This window comes from Oncorhynchus mykiss, chromosome 15, assembly GCF_013265735.2.
Source record: "Oncorhynchus mykiss isolate Arlee chromosome 15, USDA_OmykA_1.1, whole genome shotgun sequence".
Classification (NCBI taxonomy): Eukaryota; Metazoa; Chordata; class Actinopteri; order Salmoniformes; family Salmonidae; genus Oncorhynchus; species Oncorhynchus mykiss.
This window is the reverse complement of record NC_048579.1, coordinates 46,979,108-47,004,865: the sequence shown is the minus strand read 5'-3', so window position 1 is coordinate 47,004,865 and position 25,758 is coordinate 46,979,108. Positions and strand designations below refer to the sequence as shown.

The following is a 25,758-nucleotide window of genomic DNA, read 5'->3' as shown; positions in this document are numbered from 1 at the left end:
AAAGTAGTCTCCATGTCTTTCCATTTGGATTTGGATACTGAATTGCAGCAGCAACACATCACAGGTCTGAATTGGGCTGACAGAAAATAATACTTTATGTTTGGTAAGGCCATACCACCTCTATTGGTTGGTCATTGTAATGTCGTACACATAATTCTTGGTCTCTTACCGTTCCAGGTAAACCTTGGTATCCGTTTATCCCATTCCCTAAACTGTTTAGACGGGATTTCTATGGGCAGTGATTGGAACAAATACAGAGAACCTCGGCAGGATGTTCATTTTGATTGTTTCAATTCTACTACTAAGATCCGCAGGAAGTGAATTCCACCTGTCCAGGTCATCATATATTTTCTTGTTGTTGTGATCGTAATTCGTGTCATAAAGTTTGGGTGTATCTTTTGGTAAATTTACTCTAAGATATTTAATGGATGAAGAGGTATACTGGAAGTTATAATTACTCTTCAGCTCTTCCTGTGAGGTATAATTATATACTAGGACTTGGGTCTTGTGTACGCTTAAGCACATACACTGACTATGTTCCAAATGTTTGTAAAACATCCATCAATCTAGGTACACTTGAGCCTGGGTCTTTAAGGAGTAACAGAACGTCATCAGCATACATGCAAATCTTATGTTCACTGCCTCTTATTGTTATTCCCTCTAAAGATGGGTCTTGTCTTATTGCCTGTGCTAATGGCTCAATGTACAAGGAGAAGAGCGTGGGTGAAAGATTATAGCCTTGTCTTGCCCCTCACTCTAATTTTATCATTCGTGACAAATGTCCATGTCTCTTTATTCTAGCGGTCGGACATGAATACAGTGTTTTGATGCACTGTATCACTTCTTTGTTGAAACCAAATCTTTCCATAACTTGGAATAAATAATCCCATCCCACTGAATCAAATGCTTTTTCTGCATCTAGGCTGATTAATATAGCACTTGTCTTATTCTGAGTGATGTGGTCCATGACATGTAGTGTTCGCCTTATGTTGTCCTGTGTCTGCCTATTTGGCATGAAACCAGTTTGATCCCCGTCAATCAATTCTGGGATTATGTCTTCCATTCTTTTGGCTATTATTGATGCATATAGTTTGTAATCTGTATTAAGAATTGCGATAGGTCTATATGAACTGCATTCTTTCTCATCTTTACCCTCTTTTGGGATTACAGATATGATGGCTTCTCTTCATGATGGTATTAGACCCCCCCCCCCCCCCCCCCCTCCCACAGAGTCCAGTTAAAACAGCCCTGAAGCAGAGGTGTTAGTTGTTCTCTGAAGACGTTGAACCATTCTGAAGGGAAGCCGTCAGTGCTTGTTTACTTTTAGATTTTAGATTTTTAGATATTGCATTATTCATTTCTTCAGTGGTTATTTCTGAAGTAAGTCTATCATTTTGCTCTGTCCCTATTGAGGGAAGATCAAGTGAGTTCAAAAAAATGCTCGCTTGTCTGTGCGTCTGCCTTCTCTGGTTGCTTTTGCAGATTTGTGTAATGTGATTTAAATGCATTCTATATTTAATCCAATTTGCATGTAATCTTCTTGTTTTGCGGTCTTTCATTTTGAATATGGTATTCTATGCTTGTTTCCTGAGTCTCCATTCTAGTAATTGTGTTGCCTAGGGGCCTGATTCATAATATTGTTGTTTCAGGAACCTGAGATTTTTCTCTACTTCTTTGCTATATACCTGGTCAGTTTCCTGTTTTACCTTTTGAATCTCTCGTAATGTAAGAGGGTCTCTGTAATGACGACGAGATCATTCTAAGTTTCTTAAAGTTTCCTGCAATTTCAGCCGTTTCTGTGCTTCAATCTTTTTCTAGAGAGATGATGTGGCTATGATCTTTCATGTAGCAGGAGATACTTCCCCGTTATCATTATTCTCCCAGATAGACATTCGATTCTGTCTTTATTGGTTCCTTGAATGCTGGATCATTCAGCACAATTGTATTAAGCCTCCATAGAGTATTTCTTGGTTTGCTGTCAAGGTGTAGAGTAAGGTAAACTCCATTATGATCTGATGTCGCACTACCCGATCCTACAATCCTTAAGCCTATGTCCATCTGCATTGTCCATGAAAAAGTAGTCTAACCCTGGAGTATTCAGTGTGGCGGGCTGTCATGTGGATGTCACGCCATGCATCAAGCAGTCCTAAATCCTGCAATATCCTATTGATCTTTTTAGAAACCAGGCTAATTTTCTGTTGATTTTGCTGTCCAATTTTGAGTTTAAAATCGTGTTAAAATACCCTCCACAGATAAGAGTGCCAGAGGTTTCTCTGGCAATTAAATCAAACACCTTCCTGTCATTCCCCGGGGGCGCGTATGCATTTAATAATGTAACTTCCTTGTTATCCAGTTTACATTTAACAAGTATAAATCTACCCTCCTTGCCTTTTATTTCTGATATAAACTCAAAATGAACTGAATTTGGGATCAAGGTTGCAGTGCCCCTTCTACCCATTTTGTAAGAAGACGAAAAGGTTATTCCTATATCCCATTTTCTTGAGTTTCTCGTGTTCAGGAGTGGAGAAGTGAGTTTCCTGCCAGAATGGTATGTCAACCCTCTCCTGTTTCATCTTTGCTATTACCTTAGTTCTCGTGATGGCACTCCCCGGTCCGTTAACATTGAGATGTATTGCCTTAAATTCCGGATGGTGCATCGATATAAATACAAAAACCTGTGCACTACAACTGCCTGCTTAACATGAGCCTAAAAAGTAAACCGAAGTGGGAAAATACTTTGGTATTTGGACTCCCATGTCAGAGGACTGTCTCTTGCCTCTGGAGTTTGAGGGGATGAGCCTGTCCGCTGGAGGGGCCCCTCGTTCAGATATGAAAATGAGTAGCGCAGTTCCAAACAAGACCTGTTAGAACCTGAAAATGTAAAAGGTACCTATTTCATTGCGTTCACACATCGGTTAATTACAAGTGAAAACTATATAGGTCCTGTGTAAATATCATGAATCCTCTCCTTGATATGCCCGTCTGTCACCCTGTTGTCAATGTGTTATTAACGTGACCATACATAATGTGTCCATAAAGAACACATACCTATGGCTCATCACCTTTGCTCAGCATTGGGGGAAAATAGGGGAGGCATTTCACCTATTGCAATGTCAACCGTAACAACCCAATATGTCTTACCAGCTCGCGGTAACTCTTAAGTCTGTTAAATCCGATTCAGTGTCTTCTATCTTCTTGTTGGAAATGCCTGAGTCTCTCTCGCATGTGAACGTCCTCTGGCCGAGTTGATTTCCCTCTTATTCCATGACTCTGCTCGCCGACAACGATCCATGGGAGGGCCTGCACAAGTTTTTCCCCCGGTGAAGACGCCTTTATCCAGAAACACCCACATTTTTTGCCGGGAATGGCGTTCGGGAAGGCAATATCTTTCTCTTTAAGTGCTTTCTTGATGGGTGTATTCCTTCCTTCTTTTCAGTATCTCTCCCGCGTTGTCCTGACCCAAGAACACTCGTTGGCCTGGAAGTTAACAGGCTATTTCCAGGCTGCATGTAAGAGCTTCTCTTTGACTGAGAATTGTAGGGAACCGTACTCCTATAGATCTTGGTGGGGCGCCGCTGGGGGGTGTTGAGGCCAGAGGTAAGTGTGCTCTCTCGATTCCCAGGTCAGTGTCGTCTTCAAGTATTTCTTTGAATAGACCCTCCACAAATTTGGGCATAGAGTATTTTTCTGCGCCCTCTGCCACGGAATAAAGTCTAATGGTGTTTCGACGTGAAAAACCTTAGATGTCTGTCACTTTTGCCTGTAGTGCGTGATGGCTTTTCAAATACTTTTCAAGTATTTCCTTGACTGCAGTGTTCCATGTGTTTGTTTCCCCAATGCGCTGTTATGCATCCCCCATTCTTGTAGATATGCTGTGAAGTTCTTATTTGTTTTATTTGAGTTTCTGGTTAATGTCCTTCTTGAACTCATTTAGTTATTTTCGTACATCTTGTCGAAGTTCCTCTCGCAAGCCTGTGAGCGCCACGCTCAATTCCTCCTTTATCACCTCACGAAATGATGGTTCTATTGCAGCTGCTAGCTTATTTGCGCCAGCATTAGCCATCTCTGTTTTGTCTACGATTACACAGTGGCAAGAAAAAGTATGTGAACCCTTTGGAATTATCTGTAATTCTGCATAAATTGGTCATAAAATTAGATCTGATCTTCATCTAAGTCACAACAACAGACAAACACAGTGACCTTAAACTAATAACACACACATTATTGTATTTGTCTTGTCTATATTGAATACATCATTTAAACATTGAAGGTGTAGGTTGGAAAAAGTATGTGAACCCCTAGGCTAATGACTTCTCCAAAAGCTAATTGTAGTCAGGAGTCAGCTAACCTGGAGTCCAATCAATGAGATGAGATTGGAGATGTTGGTTAGAGCTGCCCTGCCCTATAGAAAACATGCTTTTCACAAGAAGCATTGCCTGATTTGAACCATGACTCGAACAAAAGAGATCTCAGAAGATTAAGATGAAGAGTTGTTGACTTGCATAAAGTCGGAAAGGGTTGCAAAAGTATCCCTAAAAGCCTTGATGTTCATCAGTCCACAGTAAGACAAATTGTCTATAAATGGAGAAAGTTCAACACTGTTGCTACTCTCCCTTGGAGTGGCCATCCTGCAAAGATGACTGCAAGAGCACAGCGCAGAATGCTCAATGAGGTTAAGAAGAATCCTAGAGTGTCAGCTAAAGATTCACAGAAATCTATGGAACATGCTAACATCTCTATTGACGAGTATGTAAAACACTCAACGGGTGGTATTCATGGGAGGACACAACGGAAGAAGCCACTGCTGTCAAAAGAGCACCTGTGCAAGGTCCTGGGTGTCGTGAGGGTGAAATCAGGGGCAGGAAAGCAGAGTTCAATAAAGTGCTACTTTAGTGCACACACGGTGAACTACGGTCAACCCACTTACGGATGCTCAAACCAAATGCCCCAGACACAGGGAAACGAAAACAGTCTAGCACTAAATACACAAACATGTACATCTAATGCAAACACCAGGGTTACAATAATCAATCCCGCACAAAGAACCAGGCGAGCCGGCTGACTAATAAAGCCTCACTAATTATAACCAACTCAAAACAGGTGTACTCAATAAACACATAAGGAGGGGGAGAAAATAATCGGTCCGAGTCGTGACAACCTGGATATTCCACAGCGTTGCTGGCAAAATATTCTGTGGACAGATGAAACACAGATGAAACTAAGGTTGAGTTGTTTGGAAGGAACACAAAGCACTATGTGTGGAGAAATCAGGCACTGCACAGCACACCAACATCAGAACCTCATGCCAACTGTAAAGTTTGGTGGAGGGAGCATCATGGTTTGGGGCTGCATCATGGTTGGGGCCTGGACAGCTTGCTATCATTGACGTAAAAATGAATTCCCAAGTTTATCAAGACATTTTGCAGGAGAATTTTAGGCTATCTGCCAATTGAAGCTCTACAAAGGTCGGGTGATGCAACAGGACAGTGACCCAAAACCCAGAAGTAAATCAACAACAGAATGAAATATGCCATCTGGAGTGACCCAGTCAGAGTCCTGACCTCAGCCCGATTGAGAAGCTGTGGCATGACCTCAAGAAAAAAAGCGGTTCACACCAGACATCCCAAGAATACTGCTGAACTGAAACAGTTTTGTTGGGAGGAATGGTCCAAAATTCCTCCTGGCCGCTGTGCAGGTCTGATCCGCAACTACAGAAAATGTTTGGTTGAGGTTATTGCTTCCAAAAGAGGGTCAACCAGTTATTAAATCCAAGGGTTCAAATACTTTTCCCACCCTGCACTGTGAATGTTTACACGGTGTGTTCAATAAAAACATGAACACGTATAATTGTTTGTGTGTTATTAGCTTAAGCAGACTGTGTTTGTCTATGGTTATGACTTAGATGAAGAGCAGATCAAATTTTATGACCAATTTATGCAGAAGTCCAGGTAATTCCAAAGGGTTCACATACTTTTTCAAGCCACTATCTTCCGCTGTCTTGTTACAGCTCCACACCCTTTTCCTAATTCCTATTTTCCCCTTTTCCATTTTGTGTAAATGATTATAAGGCTCTGAGTAAATACTTGAATTTAGGGGGGAAATACCAAACCGATGTGCTGTACGAAAAACTAGCCAGCCATTTCCTAAGTTGCGTCACCGGAAGTCTCACACTCATTCTTATGTTTAATAAATGTATTGTATAGAGTGTGTTATGGGCTCGCAATGATGGCAAAAGCAACATTTGAGAGTGCGCTGACCCTGGTGCTATAGGGGGTACGCAGCTGGAGGTTAAATGTTTGAAGGGTATGGGACTGTAAAAAGATCGGGAACCACTGGTCTAGATTACCAGGCAATTGTTTTGTGGACTGTGCAGTGCCATAAGGACTGCATTTTCACCTTAGCATGACATGTTTTCAAAGATGAACCAGGCTTTAGTAATTACCCCCCCCCCCCCCCTCTCTCTCTCTCTCTCTCTGTAATTTAAAATATCAGAGAGCACCCACAATATGAGCAGAGAGACATCAGGGGCCACACACAAATACACACACAGTAAAACACACACACACACATCACAGCCCAGTGCCCCGGTCACCCTGGCTGGCACTCAGGTATTCATAAAAAAATCCAGCTTTTGAAGCATTGGAACATGTACTGTATAATGACACTGTTTAATTATGTTGTTACAGTATGTTCCGGCTGCTAGTATTGTACATTGTACAGGATGTTTATGTTTGCGTCTCAAATGGCACCCTATTCCCTATGTAGGGCTTCGGTCAAAAGTAGTGCACTATAGGGTATACAGTGCCATTTGGGATGCAGAGTAGGCCTATGTTATCCTGATTAAAGTGATTAATGAAATAAAAAAACAAACAACCTTCTAGTCTACCCATATACAATCACTGTGATTTGAACTAGGACGTTCAGCTAGAAACAACCCACTTGACTTTCTCGAACATGATAATGAATGTGTTTTTGGAGGCTTCATTTGGGAGGTCCTCTGTAGCAGACTAACTACAGCACCGGAGACAAGCGGATACAACACCACACAAAAAGTACTTCTTCTGAAGTCTCCAAGTGCAGTAGAGAACAAACTCTACCTGATTAAGCTGATACGCATGGATGGAATTCTTTTCTCATGGACCTCAGGATCCTTTAGAATCAAAGTGAATTAGTGAGAATGGTGTTTGAACAATATAGTGTGCTCCAGGGGGAAGTTTCGGTGCAGAGCTAGTATTATCTTCTCCACCCCCAGTCCTAGCCTTAACCATTAGTGGGGGAAATGCTAAACAGACCCAAGGTCAGTGACTAGGGACAACTTCACCAAACACCAATATTACTGTAGCTGTTATATATTACTGTTTTAACCATGGATCACCACCTGCTGTTTAGCAGGTTTGTATAGTAAATCTCTCCCACCAGGAAGTGTCCTCAGTGGGCCGGCGTAGCTTAGTGGGCGACAAGCTGAGTTCAGAGGCACTTCACCATCCAGCCAGTCCCAATAAAGAGGAAGTCATCACGTCTAGGCAGATCAAAGGGATAGCAGAGAGTAGCAGAGAGAGAAGGTCAGGTTGGTCTAAGCCTGCGTAGCCAATGGCACCCTTTTGCCTATATAGTGCACTACTTTTGACCAGGCTCTGGTCAAAAGTAGTGCACTCTGTAGGACATAGGGTGCATTTGGGATGCACACTATCGCAGACGGATGCGTGAGGTAGCATCAGGGGAGGCTCCCTACTAAGTGGTGTATTACCAGAACAGAAGCACAGCAGGGATGGCTAGGACTGCATCCCAAATGACACCCCATTCCCTTCATAGTGCATCTAATGTGGGCCCTGGTCAAAGGAGTGCACTATATTGGGAATAGCCATTCATTTGGGACACAACCGGGGTCTGGGTTTCATACAGAACAGATAAGCCCAGGACAGAACCCTGTCTTCGCGCCATAGGGCACAACCCAAAAACGAATAACAAAACTTCAGGGAAGGAGTCTGTAAAATTTGTAGATTGTGACCTGAGAATGTTTGAAAGAAAAGTTAGTGTACTGGAATAGGGAGACATAGAGTTTTCAAACTCTAACACAAACTTTTAGGAAGAGAATACAAGAAGAGCTTTGGTCACATTTTCAGAATAACAAAATGCTAATTGAATGACTAATACCTGATTTTTGAATGAACTATAGAGGCCTATTTCTTCATGCAGGATGCTTATGTGATCAAGCTTCTTCCCGTCAACACTCAGAATAAATGTGCTGTGATTATGCTATTACAGGGGAATGCCATCGGTCATGGATTGCAGCTTAAGCTGCTCATTCACAACAAGGTTTATCTTTTCTACCACACCCCTGTTTATTCATCCCTTGTCATTTCTACCCTTATCAACAGACTGTACATTTGGTGCTTGGAAAAACCAATCAGAAAAAAAGTGAGGGAGTTAAAAAAAAACATATGTAGGCCACACCCCCTGCCCTGTCTCCTGGCTGGAATGAATGCAGCGAGCGCTGGGTGAGTGTGCCTCGTGCCAAGGCGCGGCCAGGCCCGCTGTACCTGATCCACTGCCAGCATAGTGCGGGCACCGTGCCAACCGCCCTCTCTCCCTTCCTCTCTCTCTCTCTCTCTCTGTCTCTCTCTGGCTCTCATTCCAACTATCTATTCATGCACTGCTTTCCATTTAAAACAGGCTTAGAATTTTAAATGCTTAAATCCTGATGTGGGAAGAGAGAGGGTGAGGGTGGAATTGATGTAGTGGAAAATAGTATTCAGACTCAGTGCTTGTCTGTTAGAATAACTAAGCATAACTCCGAGTTCTGGGTCTTTCAGATCACTGAAGTATGTAAGAGAGTAAGGCTCATAGAAATATAATATTTTTTCTAATAGGGATTCTGTATTTATGGTAAGGTAGTATGTGGGCCCAGTTCATAGCGTCTTTGAATGGTTTGTTGGCCAATGCTAACCAAGAGATAGGCCTATAAACCACTCAAAGATGATATGGCCCACACACTGCCTTATCATAGAAATACAATCCCTACTATAAAAAAAATATATATATCATATTTCGAATATAGGGCATTAATTAATTAGATATAATGAATCAGGTCGTTAATATATGGTAATTAATGCATAGTGGCTCATACCCTAAAAACAAAAATGTACAGCACTTCTCTTCTGCTATTCGACCATCACTGGCGCTGTCCAGTAGACGCGTGGTGCTGATATGCAGTCGGGGCGCTGTCCAGTAGAAGTGGGGCTGAACTTCGAGTTCGGGCCGGCTTGGACACAGTTGCTATGGGATTTCTTCCCAATAAATGATATGTTTAGGCACTATCAATCAAGTAACGTCCTCTGACATTATTGAAATGTTTCTACACTATAGGACATAAACTATGTTCAGTACAGATGAAACAATGTTGTGTTTGATATGTATGTGTGTGATTTTGATTATTTCCAGGAAATGCATTAACAGATACAGCCTGTACTCTATCCTAAAAATCAACACACACACACGCCACCTGTGAGCATCCCAGTATGCTAGTTTAGGGAGGGCTGCTTGAAGAAACCACATTATTAGATTATTAGATGTTATTAGATGTTTATTGGGGATAGATTTTATTCCAGCGATATAACGGACATTCTAGTCTCAAAATCATTTGGAGGGAATTTACGACGCATCCTGCGCTCACTCTCTACTTCTCTCACACTCTCTCTCGTTATTTCTCTCTCCATCTTCCGTTTTATTCTATCAGTATAGAATAACTGTGCGCATGATGGTGATCATCTACAAGTTTGGGTTTGAGGACAGTCGATAGTGACTTGTGATCTCTAAGGACTTTCTTTCTAGGGTAGATCCCATATGCTATTCTTTATCAGATTTAAAAGGACATTGTTGACGAACTACATATTTCCAGTGTTTTTCTTTGCCTGGGAGCGTAAACGATTCACACATCCTCTAGCACAGTTGAATTAGAGGAGCTTTACGACGTTGCGGTACACGTGATTGCATCTTTCAGTCCTTTATAGCAATCATATTGGAGATCATACTGCGATTTCAGGATGCCAAACCTATTCTCCTGATTCTCCTGAACTAGCCTATTACTTCTACAAATATCACTAAGAAGTGGGTTATTTTTGGAATACGAAACATTTAATTGCGTCACATGGGAGTTCCCAAGCGTTAAACTGCGAACCTCAAGAAGATGCTACCTTTTTTACGCACCGGGTGCATAGCCATATGAGAGCTTTTGCAATGAGAGGTTCGTTCTCAACATGTTTTTTTCCAAGGATTACACGTGGAGAGAGGCGCTTCGTGAGAGGAAGACCCGGCTGGTGAAATTACTTTTGATTTTTGTGAGAGGGTATCGCTCTGTTCAATGGCTCCGGCTTTAAGGTTGACTAAACGTACGGATGCCAACCCCTGGCCAAGGATGTCTTCAACTTTCTGGGTTGTGATACTGTTGACGAGTCTCTTAATCGTCTACTGCGGTAAGTCCTCTGGCTAGTTTTCCCTGGTCATATTGGTTCATATTGAGAAAGTGCTGCTGCGGTAGACTATAGGGTGACCGTGGTGTCACTGTCTACTGCTTTGACATGAAAATTATGCGACAGCAATATCGGGAAATCACTTCAAGGGTTATTGGTTTTGCCATTGCAGTCGAACTAATATCGTTTCAAAAGTAGGCTATTGGATAACAGTACCGATCTCATGCAAGAACGCGCCCACTCACGTATGCACAATTACACACACCCTTGCCCACACGCACACACACACACACACGCGCACACACACACACACACACACACACACACACACACACACACACACACACACACACACACACACACACACACACACACACACACACACACACACAGAGGCAACAAATAATTTACTTATAAGGACACAGTTTATAATAAGAGTAGCACACTCACTCTGTTGGATGTGTGGAATTGTCAAGTTGGCGGCTTACTTCAGTACCATCACCCTGTGGAAAGGACAATCATGCGTCAGCCACTGTTTGTGCTATTAGATCATTGCCGTATTTCACCTGGTTGCAGTTGGATTGCACTGGACTGTGATAGACTCATTAGGTGGAAGCTTCCTCATCATCACATTTAAATGAAGAGAATGCCATGAATGAAAAATCTACATTTCGTCTTTATTTTTTTCTTTATTATGATCTTCATTTAGCCCACCCAGGTTAGTCTCATTGAGATAAAATGTCATCTTAGAGAGAGACATTCATTCAGCCCTAACTCATCTGTGTATTCTGACCACGAAAGGATAGCATGCCATGCCAGTATTATTCACTTGAGAGAGATCTCCAGTTGGCTCTATGGGTTATGTGTGAATATGTATGGGAAAGGAAGCATTAGTGGTGCATTAAACGCGATAAGCTTATTACAAGCTAAGCTATTTTATTAGCACTTAAGCTAATGACTAACAATAATTCCGTTGTCTAGGGGCCACATTTACCACAACAACAGATCCCTCCTCTTCGCTAGAATTTCATTGAACATTCTTGTAATTTAGTAGAGCTTCTTATCCAGAGCGAGTTACAGTAGTGAGTGCAAACATTTTCCTACTGGGCCCCCGTGGGAATTGACCAACAACCCTGGCATTGCAAGAGCCATGCTCTACCAACTGAGCTACACGGGACTCATTTCCTCTCCTCTTCCAGAGTCTTAGGTTCATTATAGGCTGCAGCAAAAGCCGAGGAGGGAATTGAATCTCTTTTTTCATTTTCTTCTCTTTTGTCTTGAGAATGAACGGCCTGTGTGTTTCGATCACATAGAGACTGTGACTGTTTAATCAGTGGCCAGTCTTTCTCTGGATGTTCCAGATCAGTGTGTGTCTGTGTGTGTAAACGTGTGTGTGTGTGTGTGTAGCAACTCTTCCTCGGTGGAAACCTAACATAGCAGGTGTAAAAGAAAAGCCTGAAACTAGATTCCCCACATATTCTGGTATTGACAATATTAAAAAAAAATGCAGAGGGAGGTTCTCTTCTGCAATGTTGGCTGTTTGCTCTGGTCAGCCATCTACAGAGCCATACTGATCCTCCCTACTGCAAACAGCTGTTTGCCTCTAACTTGATTTTACACTTGTTTCATGTGTCCCTTTCCTTGATGATTTCTTCTTTCTCACTTTCTCCTCTCTGTCTCTTCCCTTTTGTCCTGACCTACCTTTTTTGTCCATTTCTTCCCTCCTGGCTTGTCTTTTCTACCATGGTCTGACTCCTTCCGCTGTCCCTTTCCTTGTCCTGGCTTGTCCCTCTTGTCTGTCCTTTCCCGTTTCCTGTCCAGTCCCGTCTCTCTCGTCCTAGGCTGCCTCTACCCTACTCTCCTGTCCACCTTCACCTGTTTCTCCTGCACTCTTCCCCCTATCCAAAATGGCTTCTGAAGCAGTGCCCTGACCTACTTGTGGTCTCTGACATGAATCTCAGAACCTGACTGGACTGGCTGACCAACAGATGGCATGCTTCTCTACTGTGAGTCACAGAACAGAAACATAGCCAGAGCTGATCCATAATTGTTATGCTGGGTATGAGATGAAAGTACAGCGTGTGTGTGATTACATCAGCTGGATGAGAGGGTTTGGACTAGGGCTGGGCGGTGTACTGTATTTTACCGGTAGTGATGCACGGACCGGTATGGGTTTTTACTTTACCTTCTATAATGATATTTCAATGTTTGTTAAATGTGATACGCCACTCTGGCACGTGTTATGTCAGTTTTTTTAGTTGACTCCGTTTGCTACTCGTGTCGTCTCTCTCTCTCTCTCTTTCCTCCGGCATGTCGCTTTCCCATGTGCATCCCACACCAAGCCCTGCCCCGTCACTCAGGTTGTTGCTCAACAAAACAACCACGGAGTCACAAGCACTTGCCATGCCGTCACACTGTATGCATGGTCAGATGCAACAAGATGTTAACAACAAAGTTGATTTCCACTTTGGTTCTTAATATAAATCCACAAGCGTTCTATATTTACACAATTAGTTAGTGTGTCTTACTGTCTGCAAACAGCTAGTTTGTCTTTTCTTAGCAAGTTGTGGGTAAAATAAATTGTGTTAGCCACTAATGTAAGTAAGCTGGCTAGCTAGCTTGCTAAATGTACAAATAGTCAAAGCAATCGTAGCTAGCTCATACAGCCTGATACCAGTTCTGGTGTAGGCAAAGATCACCATGTTGTTTGTGCAATGGTATCTTCTAAATCAAAGAGGAATAGGGAAAGCATAAATATGTTAGTTTGCGCTAGCTACATGAAATAAGAGAAAACATGTAATCTAACATCTAATTAGTGTCCTCTGGGAAACCCTGACCAACACTTTGGTTCCTACTCTTTCACAATAGTTCCTCCCTGGCTTCTTCATTCATTGTCATGTCAAATAACAATATATTCAAAGTGCTGCCCACTCCACTGAGTATGCAAACCATTAGGGACACCTGCTATTTCCATGACATATACTGACCAGGTAAATCCAGGTGAAAGCTAGGATCCCTTATTGATGTAACCTATTAAATCTACTTCAATCAATGTAGATGAAGGTGAGGAGACAGGTTAAAGAAGGATATTTAAGCCTGGAGACAATTGGGACATGGATTGTGTATGTGTGCCATTCAGAGGGTGAATGGGTAAGACAAAATATGTACTTGCCTTTGAACGGGGTATGGTAGTAGGTGCCTGGCGCACCAGCTTGGGTTTGTCAAGAACTGCAATGTTGCCGGGTTTTTCACGCTCAACAGTTTCCTGTGTGTATCAAGAATGGTGCACCACCCAAAGGACATCTAGTCAGCTTGACACAACTGTGGGAAGCATTGGAGTCAACACGTGCCAGCATCTCTGTGGAATGCTTTTGACACCTTGTAGAGTCCATGCCCTGGCAAATTGAGGCTGCTCTGAGGGCAAAAGGGGGTGCAACTCAATATTAGGAAGGTGTCCAAATATTTGGGACACTTAGTGTATATTCCAGCTATAGATGATTCCAACAGTTCACCATTTAATTAGGCCTAGATATTGTGCCCATATCATGCACAGTGGCACAGTGTGCAAATGCTAACAAATGAGTGCAGGAAATGACGGAATTCATGAAATTGTTGTTGGAGTTGGATTGAACAAAATAAAACAATCAGAATGGAGAAAGCCCCATTGAAATCACATCTAATTTGTGTGGCCACCCTAGGGGTCATGAACTACTCATGAAGCATATTTAGAACGTTTACTATTCAAAAACATAAAATACCGTCACACTGTGAAGAATGTTACACATATATATATATAATTATATGATATTTTGGCCCAGTCGCCCAGTCCCCAGGCATTATAAGACTTCAGATAATGTTTGTCAGGAAATGGCAGCACGAAAACAAGGACAATCTAGCCATATATAGCTTGGAAAATAACTGGCAAAATGTTTTAAGGAGGTACTTGTTTCTGAAAATCCTGTTACTGAAGACATATCTATAATCCGTAACTCCTTGTATAATCCCGATTGTATAATGTGTGGCTATCTGTGTAGAAACCATCTGAGCCCCCCCCCCCCCCCCCCCCAAAAAAAATAATAATCTGGAGCAGCAGAGTTATAGGTGCCAGTTTGGAGATATCCACACATTATACATTCCGGATGGACGGACAAGGAGTTACAGATTATGGACATGCGTTCAGTAACAGGGTTTTTGGAAACAATTACCCCCTAAAACAATTAGCCAATTATTTTCCAGGCTCTTCATTGTAGCCATCTAGGACATCCATGCGAGGTGTCCAACAGTATATAGGGCTAAAGAGAATCTAGTCTATGTTGTAATTGGCATATATTAAAGAGCAATGTCATCTTACTTCGTGTATTATTGACCATAAACACACACACACACATACCAGTGCATGCTCCGCGTGACACCTATTTTCTCACGAGTGTGACCATAAGCGGCAGAGAGGAAATAAATGGAAGGTCTATGATTATGACTGTGACTCATATGGTAACTCATATGGTCTCTCACAATTACTGTCTCACTGTGAGATCTGCACAGACGCAGCTGAGAGTGAGAGAGAGAGAGAGAGAGAGAGGGGGAGAGAGAGAGAGAGAGAGAGAGCAGGAGAGAGCGAGAGAAAGTTAGAGGGAGGAGAGAGTGAGGGAGTGTGTGCTTGTGTCTGTGTGTGTGTGAGAGAGAGAGAGACACACACAAGGCTGCACACTAGAGATGACACTTCAGCTTAATTCACCAACAGCATGTCAAAGACTGGGGTTAGTTCATTCCCATGGACGTCCTGACTCCGTTTAAAAGATGTCCTTAGTCACTGTTAATATTTATAGTTTTTAAGTGAATTGCACACACATATATTTAGTTATAGAGACAGTTTTTATAAGTGCACTGTAGCTCCCTCCTCTGGATGTGACACGAGATGCGTTTGTTTGTTTGTTCCAGTGATATTATGTTTACTCATTCATTGGCTCTGCTTGTTGGCGTTGAATTGCTAACGATGAGGCCATAGAGATAAAAGTCTAAACGCCAATAACGTTAGCCCAGTGCTAGTTAGAACCATAGGAACGTGTGTGACTGGGGTCCTCTGTGGGGTTAATACGTGAATATCAGTCAGATGGTTGTGAACATGCAAAGTAGAACAAACGCTGGGCCATTAACAAGCTGTACTGGGAGGTTAGGTCGGGATGTTGATGCTGCTGGATCATTATCACTGCATGTATCTGAATGGGAAAAGCGTGTTGGTGTGTGTGTGTGTGTGTGTGTGTGTGTGTGTGTGTGTGTGTGTGTGTGTGTGTGTGTGTGTGTGTGTGCTGTTTCAGTGTGTTGTGTGGGAGACTGTCTATAAGTAGGATCTCAGGAGCATATTGTTTCTCAGGGTGCTTACGCTGATCGCGAGAGAGATCAGAGAGGGAGAAGGTGGGTGAAGGGAAGCCTGTACAGTTTGTCCCTTCTCCCCTGCTGTACCTCTCACCCTCAGGGTCAAATCCAGCAGTAGCAGATGAATCATGTCTGGTCCTGATGTAACACCTGCTGCCAGAGATAGGCCCGGCAGCACCACCAGCCCCTGTAACACACCACTATGAGTCACTACCGCCCCACACATCTTCAGTAGTCATTACAGCCCACCACACATCCCCATTCACTTTAGACACCCACTGACTCACACCCACATTCTCAGCATACATGTCACTCAGCACACTGCACACCCGGCTCACACCAACACCGGCACACACACCCCCACAAATATCCCACTGTCTTAGATGAAGCATCTTCTAATGCTCTCTGTTCTGTTTGTTTATCTACACGTCCTTAGTCTGCTCTACCCGAATCGATAATATTGTACTGGCCTTCCAACGGTGCATGGGGAACACAGCCTTCTGTAGCCTTGTAACGGTTGTTTTCGTCGTCTGACGACGAGTATGAAATATTGGACCAATATGGTATGTGTTCATGATGTTTCATGATGTTTTATTACTGAACACTGAAATACAAAAGAACAACGTGAAAAAAAACGAAACAGCTCCGTCAGGTGCAAACCACACTAAACAGAAAATAATCACCCACAAAACACAGGTGGGAAAAGGCTACCTAAGTATAATTCTCAATCAGAGACAACGAACGACACCTGCATCTGATTGAGAACCATACCAGGCCAAACACGTAGAAAATATAACATAGAAAAAGGAACATAGACAACCCACCCCGACTCACGCCCTGACCAACCTAACACAAAGACATAAAAAAAATTAAAAAAAACTAAGGTCAGAACTTGACAAGCCTCCTGTAGCCTCCTGTAGCACTGTAGATTCAGCCCTCAGGGTGTTCATGGAGAAAACCCAGTAGGATATCATCTGATAACCCAAGTCCCTGATACCTAGCCTGAGAAACTTGCCTGAGACATCAATGTGTTTGAAATCGCTGCAGCAAGATGAAAAGGAACTGCCCTCAAAATCCAAGCAGTACTAGTAGGTAAACAAGCCTGCATTTGAACATCTTATTATATTTCTGGCGTTGCACGAAGGGCATTTTTCTGGGTATAGAAATTGAGCCACTGTCCACGTGCACATCTATAACTATCAAGACGTGTTGAAGTTTTCACCAACAGAAAGGAGAACGAAAGAACATAATGCATCTCTGTGTGGGAAAATGGAGCTACTTGACCAAATGGTGTGACCATGGGTGTCATACAGGACTTGGAGAAAGTTCCCCAGCTCTGTGGTGTTAATGTATGTATCACAGATGGGCCAGAGAAATGTTGGCAGAAGATGAGGATTTTGTGACTCATAAAACATTGTTAAGTGATGAAATCATAGTTAGTATATAATGCATGAGCAGCGTGGTAACCGATGACGTAGTTATCTGCTGCTGATACTGTTCACGTCCGTTAGCTGATGATCACTTTGATGATTTTGTCTTTGATATTGATTAGCCTCGTGATATTGGCGGGATGTGTCTCAAATACTGTGGCGTTTCCATTGCCTGCACTACCAGAGTACCACCGATGGAGTCCAAGTCTGATCAAATTCCTTAACGATTATCTTCAACAAACTATCCCTTTGATGATGCTCAAATAAGTTCACCCACATGATCAGATATGTCTTTGATATTGCTGGACGTAGCTCAAATATATCGGAATATTGATTGTTTCGAATAAATCCAGTCTCCTAGAGAAGTAATGATCCTGTTTCTTTGGTCCAGGATAAAAGTAAAAACAAAATTCATTCAGAGAGACAACACTATGTTGTTCTCTGTGTAATGGGGAAAAATCAATGATTATTGCCGTCTCAATCTGCTCTTCCAATACCTCATACCTGGTAACACCTAGGACAAATAAAGACACGCCATTCAATTACAAGCCCAGTGTCCATCTTCTACATATCACCATCTTGTTCATTGGCTCCATCTGCTCCAACAATTCACGTTGGGAAACACCCAGGAGAATAGCTTTGATGAAATAAACCAGCATGACAATCCGTCTCTGTCACCACGGTTGTTTATGTTTACAGATTACCACGACAAAACAAACACAAACAAACATAACAAATGGGAGGGGTTGAGGGTTGCTGAACGATGAAATAAAAGATTTAAAAAGATAGCTAGGGTCAAATGTACCATGTCTGCAAAATGTATGTAGTCTGTATAAGCTGGAAGTAGAAGCCTAAGTGTTGTCGTCCATTAGTTTACTCCAAATACATGAGGGTGGTAGGGTTAGGGGAAAATAATAAAGAATGAGAAGATATTTAAGAAAATAAGAAATATATATATTTATGGGGGATTGGAAATTATGCAGATAATTACATTGTGTTTTTGGAGAAAATCTAATCTGTTACACTATAAACTACCAGCTTGTCTGTTAAACGAGTTAAAGAGATGGATATTGTGGATATTTGTAGCTCTGTTTTCAAAACCTCGATCAGCAGTGAAACTGCAGCTTCTGAAAACTGTACATCCCCCTACTGCCTGTGTAGGGTCACCACAAGAGAGGCTTGTTGACTAGATGACACGTTAACAGATCCTTGGGGCCTATAAAGGGGTGAGAGTTGTGAAAGCGGTTCACATTCACTTGGTTTCACAGGGTAGAGTGCCGGTATCTGGTGCTGCGTTCTAGCCTAACTAAACATATCAGCTTGGGTTATGAATGACCACAATGGTTCAATGTCACTATTTTTGACATATTCAATTGAGAACGTGTTGTCTCTCGAAAGCCTCGGTCTCTCAATGTGAAAGCTGATGTAACTGACACCTATGCCGAAAAACAACAGGCTGTAATATCAAACACATGTCAGCTAGTTTGTTTACTTTCTCATAAATGTCATTGATAACGATTCAAAGCACATTTTATTAGTCACGTGCGTCGTATGTAACCATTTCACTGTCGGCCTACACATGTTTTTTTATTAAGCGTGATATGAGTGAGCAAACTAGCCTACATGTGTTTGTGTTTAGCTCTGGCATCAGTGAGTCTGTCATCAATTATAGAGATGATTTCTGGTTAAATGCTGCATGTCGCTCACATCGTGAGTTGATGTGAATGTAATATATTTTTGATGGGCATTAAAACAGCATGCACAATGCATGGGTATTGACATCTCACACGGATGAGTTTAGGGCCTTTCCTGTACCTTACAAAGTTGATCATTGATCGGCATATGAGAGTGATCATTTGGTTACACAATGACGTACAACAACAGAAACACACAGGATCAAATACACCTAGGGTCCTGTCTGGACACTTGGAGAGAGAACAAGAGAAAGTCCGTTTGATTCGCTGAGGGAGAGTAAATACATTCACAGAGGACGGTTAGAGCTACTTCTCTTTATTATTGAAAAAAAGCAATCGCTTGAAGAAAAAAAAAAATGCCACAATGGCATTTTGAATTCCTGGAGGGCCTTAGCCCCGTCACAGACAGACAGCTCACAGACAAACGACAGCAAACGTCTGGAGCAGAGAGCGAGAGAGCGAGAGAGCGAGAGAGTGAGAGAGCGAGAGAGAGAGAGAGAGAGAGAGAGAGAGAGAGAGAGCAAAGGAAGAAAGAAAAAACCTATTAGACAATGAGACAAAAGCAGATGGATGAAAATGCTCAGTCCGCCGACCCACAGTTCCCCAGTCCGTCTTGGGAATAAAGTGTGAGGTAATACAATGAAGAAGTCAGATGGAGACGGAGACTAGCAGGAGTGGAGACTTCAAGGAGTAGAAACAAATATTACATTAGACGAGACAGGACCATTCATCTCTGTGCCTGAGAGGTAGTTAATCGGCAGAATAAGGAACCGTGCCTGGTTGATGCATGTTGCTGGGGCACCTAATGGCGTTGAGGTCAACTCTATTCAATCAATTGTTGCTGTCCTGCCATGGAGCCCCACACACGCTTAACACGATAACAGACCTATACTAGGAAGTTTTAATAAGTGCATTTTCGTTAGGTTATGACTGTCAGAGCTAATGTTAGGATCGTTGATCTGAAGATATTATCACAGGCTATGGCCCTGCGACATGTTTTAGCAGTTGAAACACACGAGCTACAAATCCAGTGCAGTGTATGGTAAATGGCATCTACATACCATCTTCTATCTTACATCTACATGAATCTATATGGTAGATGGACAGCAGCACTTTACCCACAGTCGGATATGAGCAAGTGTTGAAATGTATGGCTCATTCTCAGGCCGGTGTAAAAATGGGACAGTCTGTCTTCTCTTGGCACTATGCCGTAAATTGCATTACCTGGATACTCAACGGATTGTATTACAGGAGCGATTACTGATGGACCCACAGGTCATAGGCCATTTCTGGACTGGAATCATTGGACGATGTGGTATTTCTTTATACTTAGCAATTCATGTGATTGATATGCAAATCTCAGCATGCAGTCATGCGTGGTAGGTCTTACACACAATGTCCTTTCAGAATGCAGAGTTGAGTATCGTTAAGAAATTGGCATTCCACACACATTCTGGACAACTGTATGTAGTGTTATGTGCTATTATTACGAGGAATAAAGGAAAGGAAAAGGAAAAGAAAGACAGAGCGAGGAAGAAAGACAGAGCGAGGAAGAAAGACAGAGCGAGGAAGAAAGACAGAGCAAGGAAGAAAGACAGAGCGAGGAAGAAAGGGAGAGAGAGGAGAGAGATAAGAGAAATGATAGAGGAGAGAGAGAAGAGAGAGATAAGAGAAATGATAGAGGAGAGAGAGAAACAGACAGAGAAACAGAGACAGAGAAGAGAGAGATAAGATAAATGATAGAGGAGCGAGAGAAGAGAGAGACAAGATAAATGATAGAGGAGAGAGAGAGAAACAGACAGAGAAACAGAGAGAGAGAAGAGAGAGATAAGATAAATGATAGAGAGAGAAGAGAGAGACAAGAGAAATGATAGAGGAGAGAGAGAAGAGAGAGACAAGAGAAATGATAGAGGAGAGAGAGAAACTGACAGAGAAACAGAGAGAGGGAAGGGATAAGACACCCCTATAAGACATTTTCTGTAAGAGAGAACCAGGAAATGAAGCCTGAAGGTATCCATTCAGCTGTAGCAGGGTAATTCCAGCTGATACTTTTCTACATGTCAAACATGGCTAGGTTAAGCCTGGCAGCTTCTGGATGGGGGGAATATCTCTCTCGCTTTCTGTGCCTCTCTCTCTCACTCCCTCTCTCTCTGTCTCCCCCCCTCTCTCCCTCCTCTCTCATAACTCTCTCCCTCTGTCCCCCCTCCCTCTCTCTCTCTCTAACCCTTAAGCATGTGATAAAGTGTTTAATTGTAACAGTGACACTGGCATGGCATGTGAGTTATCTACAGTAAGTGGAGCACCTCGGGGTTAGAATATGGAATGTCCATTACAGTGGAACAACAAAGATCCTGTGGTTGTCCCAAATGGAACCCTATTCTCTATACAGCACACTGCGTTTGACCAGAGCATTATGGGCCCTGGTCAGAAGAAAATATGAAATAGGGTGCCATTTCCTTGATGTTAATGAGAAGCCTATGCTATAGAGTGTCAGCGTTGCCTGTGTGTGTGTGTGTGTGTGTGTGTGTGTGTGTGTGTGTGTGTGTGTGTGTGTGTGTGTGTGCGCTGAAGAAGGATAGTTGGAAAAGCAGTTACTCCTACCATACAGAAAATTACATAATATTGATCATATTTAGCATAGAAAAACATGTCATCCCTTTAATCAACCAAAATAGGATTGTGGGGTATTATGTATAATGGTGAAATTCATTAATATGATAGTCTGCCAGATTTATCAGCCCCTCAAGTGAATCTCAGTAATGGGTGTTAGCTAACACCATTCCACTATCCAGTGACAACCAATCCCACAGCTTCACACAAATGTAATTACTTAATTTGTCAACGTCGAGAGGAAGACAGCAACTAGAGACAGACAGCAATTGGTCCTTGCACTTGTCCTTCCAGTGTGGAGAAACTCTTTATTTCATAATTACTTTCTTATCCCTCCGCGTCTCCAATTTATTTAATCACACGCATAATCATTCTATAACATTCCTTCATCATTTCATATTTTTTTCCTTTTAGCCTGTGGAGGACATTCCGAGGGACGCCACTGCATCTAGATCAAAGACAACAGAACAACCCCAGTTTCTAGAACTCCCTAAGAAACATATGTATTATTCATACGAATGACATCATTTAAAAGCATGACATGAAAACAATTCATTTTGGGGTTGCTTCCCAAATGGCACACTATTCCCTAAGTATTGCACTACTTTTGACCACAGCCCTATGGGCCCCAGATCAAAGGTAGTGCACTATGTAGGGAATAGTGTGCCATGTATTTGTGACCTTGTAATCATTCATATTAATGCTTACGGTTATGACATCTGTTGTGGTCTGTCGTGTTGTTTCGGGAAGAGATCACAATTCGCCTGTTATTCCCTGCTAACCCTCCCTAACACACAGGACAAATGCCGGCACGGTAGTTAGCAAGTCCTTTCGCACTGTTACGGAATATATTAAGAGTGTGTGTGTGTGTGTGTGTGTGTGTGTGTGTGTGTGTGTGTGTGTGTGTATGTGAGAACGAGAGCGAGATTGCAAAAGGGTGTCAGGGGGCAATTAGGGAGAGAGAGGGAGAGAGAGAGAGAGAGGGAGAGGGGGGGAAGCAACTAATAATGAGTCCTAGCTGCCCTCTGTACTGTATTGGAGAGATAAAGAAAACAGGAAAATATACAGTACAAGTCAAAAGTTTGGACACACCTACTCATTCCAGGGTTTTCTTTATTTTTACTATTTTCTACATTGTAGAATAATAGTGAAGACATGAACACTATGAAATAACACATGTAGTAACCAAAAAAGTGTTAAATAAATGAAAATATATTTAATATTTTAGATTCTCCAAAGTAGACACCCTTTTCCATGATGACAGCTTTGCACACTTTTGGCATTCTCTCAACCAGCTTCACCTGGAATTATTTTACAATAGTCTTGAAGGAGTTCCCACATATGCTGAGCACTTGTTGCCTGCTTTTCCTTCACTCTGCGGTCCAACTCATCCCAAACCATCACAAATGGGTTGAGGTCGGGTGATTGTGGAGGCCAGGTCATTTGATGCAGCACCCCATTACTCTCCTTCTTGGTCAAATAGCCCTTACACAGCCTTGAGGTGTGTTGGGTCATTGTCCTCTTGAAAAATAAATGATAGTCCAACTAAGCGCAAACCAGATGGGATGGCGTATCGCTGCAGAATCCTGTGGTAGCCATGCTTGTTAAGTGTGCCTTGAATTATAAATAAATCACTGACGGTGTCACCAGCAAAGGACCAAAAATAACCAAAAATCTCAAATTTTGACTCATCAGACCAAAGGACAGATTTCCACCAGTCTAATGTTCATTGCTCGTGTTTCTTGGCCCAAGCAAGTCGACCATGAAGGCCTGATTCACGCAGTCTCCTCTGAACAGTTGTTGAGAATTGTCTGTGACTTGAACTCTGTGAAGCATTTATTTGGGCTGCAATTTCTGAGGCTGGTAACTCTAATGAACTTATCCTCTGCACTCTGGGTCTTCCTTTCCTGTGGCGGTCCTCATGAGGGCCAGTTTCATCGCTTGATGGTTTTTGCAACTGCACTTGAAGAAACGTTAAAAGTTCTTGAAATTTTTCGGCTTGACTGACCTTCATGTCTTAAAAGTAATGATGGACTGTCGTTTCTCTTTCCTAATTTGAGCTGTTCTTGCCATAATATGGACTTGGTATTTTACAAATAGGGCTATTTTCTGTATACCAACCCTACCTTGTCATAACACATCTGATTGGCTCAAGCACATTAAGATGGAAAGAAATTCCACAAATTAACAAGGCACACCTGTTAATTGAAATGTATTCCAGGTGACTACCTCATGAAGCTGGTTGAGGGAATGCCAAGAGTGTGCAAAGCTGTCATCAAGGCAAAGGGTGGCTACTTTAAAGAATCTAAAATATTAAATATATTTTCATTTATTTAACACTTTTTTGGTTACTACATGTGTTATTTCATAGTGTTTATGTCTTCACTATTATTCTACAATGTAGAAAATAGTAAAAATAAAGAAAACCCTGGAATGAGTAGGTGTGTCCAAACTTTTGACTCAAATATAACATATATTATGATTTGTTTGAAATCTTTTTGGTTACTACATGATTCCATATGTGTTATTTCATATTTGTGATGTCGTCACTATTATTCTACAATGTAGAAAATAGTAAAAATAAAGAAAACCCCTTGAATGAGCAGGTGTCACGTTCTGGCCTTAGTTCTTTTATTATGTCTTTGTTTTAGTATGGTCAGGGCGTGAGTTTGGGTGGGTTGTCTATGTTCCTATTTCTATGTTTTGGGATTTCTGTGTTTGGCCTGGTATGGTTCTCAATCAGAGGCAGCTGTTTATCGTTACCCCTGATTGAGAACCATATTTAGGTAGCCTGGTTTCACTTTTGAGTTGTTTGTGATTATTTTCCTGTTTAGTGTTTTTTTGTCATTCACCTTTACGGGACTGTTCGTTGGTCGTTTATTGTTTTGTTCAAGTGTTCTATTACTTAATTAAAAGACATGAACACTTCCCACGCTGCGCTTTGGTCCTCACCTTCTTCCACCGACGACCGTGACAGCAGGTGTGTCCAAACTTTTGACTGGTACTGTGTATAATCTCTGGATTTCACAACTCGCTGTATCATGTCTTTGGTTGCTGTCTATGCGTTCCAAATGGGACCCATTTCAGTGTCTGCCATATAGTACACTATTTTTGACCTGAGCCCTATGGTTCAAAAGTAGTGTACTGTACTCTACAGGGTACACGGTGCCATTTGGGACATAGTCTTTGTCATTTCCATAATGAGGTCACATAGGATCTCTCCACTGTGCTCCATGGAATAGACGGAGATAATTGAGTCCACTGCAAATGTCACAAATGAAAAAAAGGTTTAACGTTGCATTGCGACCTTGACGCTCTGATATTGGATATTGAGTGGATTCCGTCGTCTCCATTTCAAAAGCCACACCTTGACCTCTGATATGGGGCGTAGGGAGAGAAAATAGACAGGGCCACACATGGTGAAGCCAAGAGTGAAGTGTGGGATGTTCTGGCTAGAAATAATGAATGGCATGCGGTGTTTCTTTCTGTTGGGATATACACATGGATGAATACTATGGATAGTCACCAGACAGAGAGGAGAGACTCATAGATGCACACAAGCATTCACAGACAGACGGACAGAAATATGCACACGCACTCACCTACACTGTCCTCATCATCATCATCATCATCATCATCATCATCATCATTGCTATCTGGGGCACTAAGGTGTTAAGATGTGATCCTGAGAGAGGGAGCCGCCATCCCTATTGTCTCAGCTTGGAGGTTTGGTTGGTCCAGCCACTACTGGTCCAGCCAACCAGCATCTATTTAAAGGAGATCTCTCTTAGATTTATTGGCCAGGTTTAACTGAATGGTAAAATAGCACATTAAAGCAGATGATATCACAGTGGATGGAATGATTATGCACGCTTGCAGAAAGTGGAGGAGGCCCGCCGCAATTAAATGCAAGGTCCTGGCGAGATTACAAACGCTCATGCACCCGTGTGCGTGCACACACACACACACACACAGGCAGGCCACTTAACCAAACCGGGATTGTTTTTTTTAAAGGGACAAAACGCTGAGCTGCTGGGTTTTTTGAATTTCCTCTTCATGAGTATTTGTCGTAAAAAAAATGTTTTTGCTTTGTGCTGGGTTTTCAAAAGGGTCCTATTTCAGTCCTAAGTGGCTCGTTTTGGGAGCGCGCGCCATGCGCCGTACTGCCAAGGGACAGCACAC

The 25,758-nt window shown here is 42.3% G+C and overlaps 1 protein-coding gene across 1 annotated transcript in view; it reads left to right on the top strand.

The window, feature by feature from the left end:
- Positions 1-9,765: 9,765 nt before the first annotated feature.
- Positions 9,766-25,758, top strand: part of tafa5a (TAFA chemokine like family member 5a) — a 172,845-nt gene continuing 156,852 nt past the window's right edge. Inside the window, exon 1 of the mRNA XM_021563372.2 lies at positions 9,766-10,472. Coding sequence (XP_021419047.1) covers positions 10,361-10,472 — 112 coding nt within the window. The 5' untranslated portion in view covers positions 9,766-10,360. The remainder of the gene's footprint in view (positions 10,473-25,758) is intronic.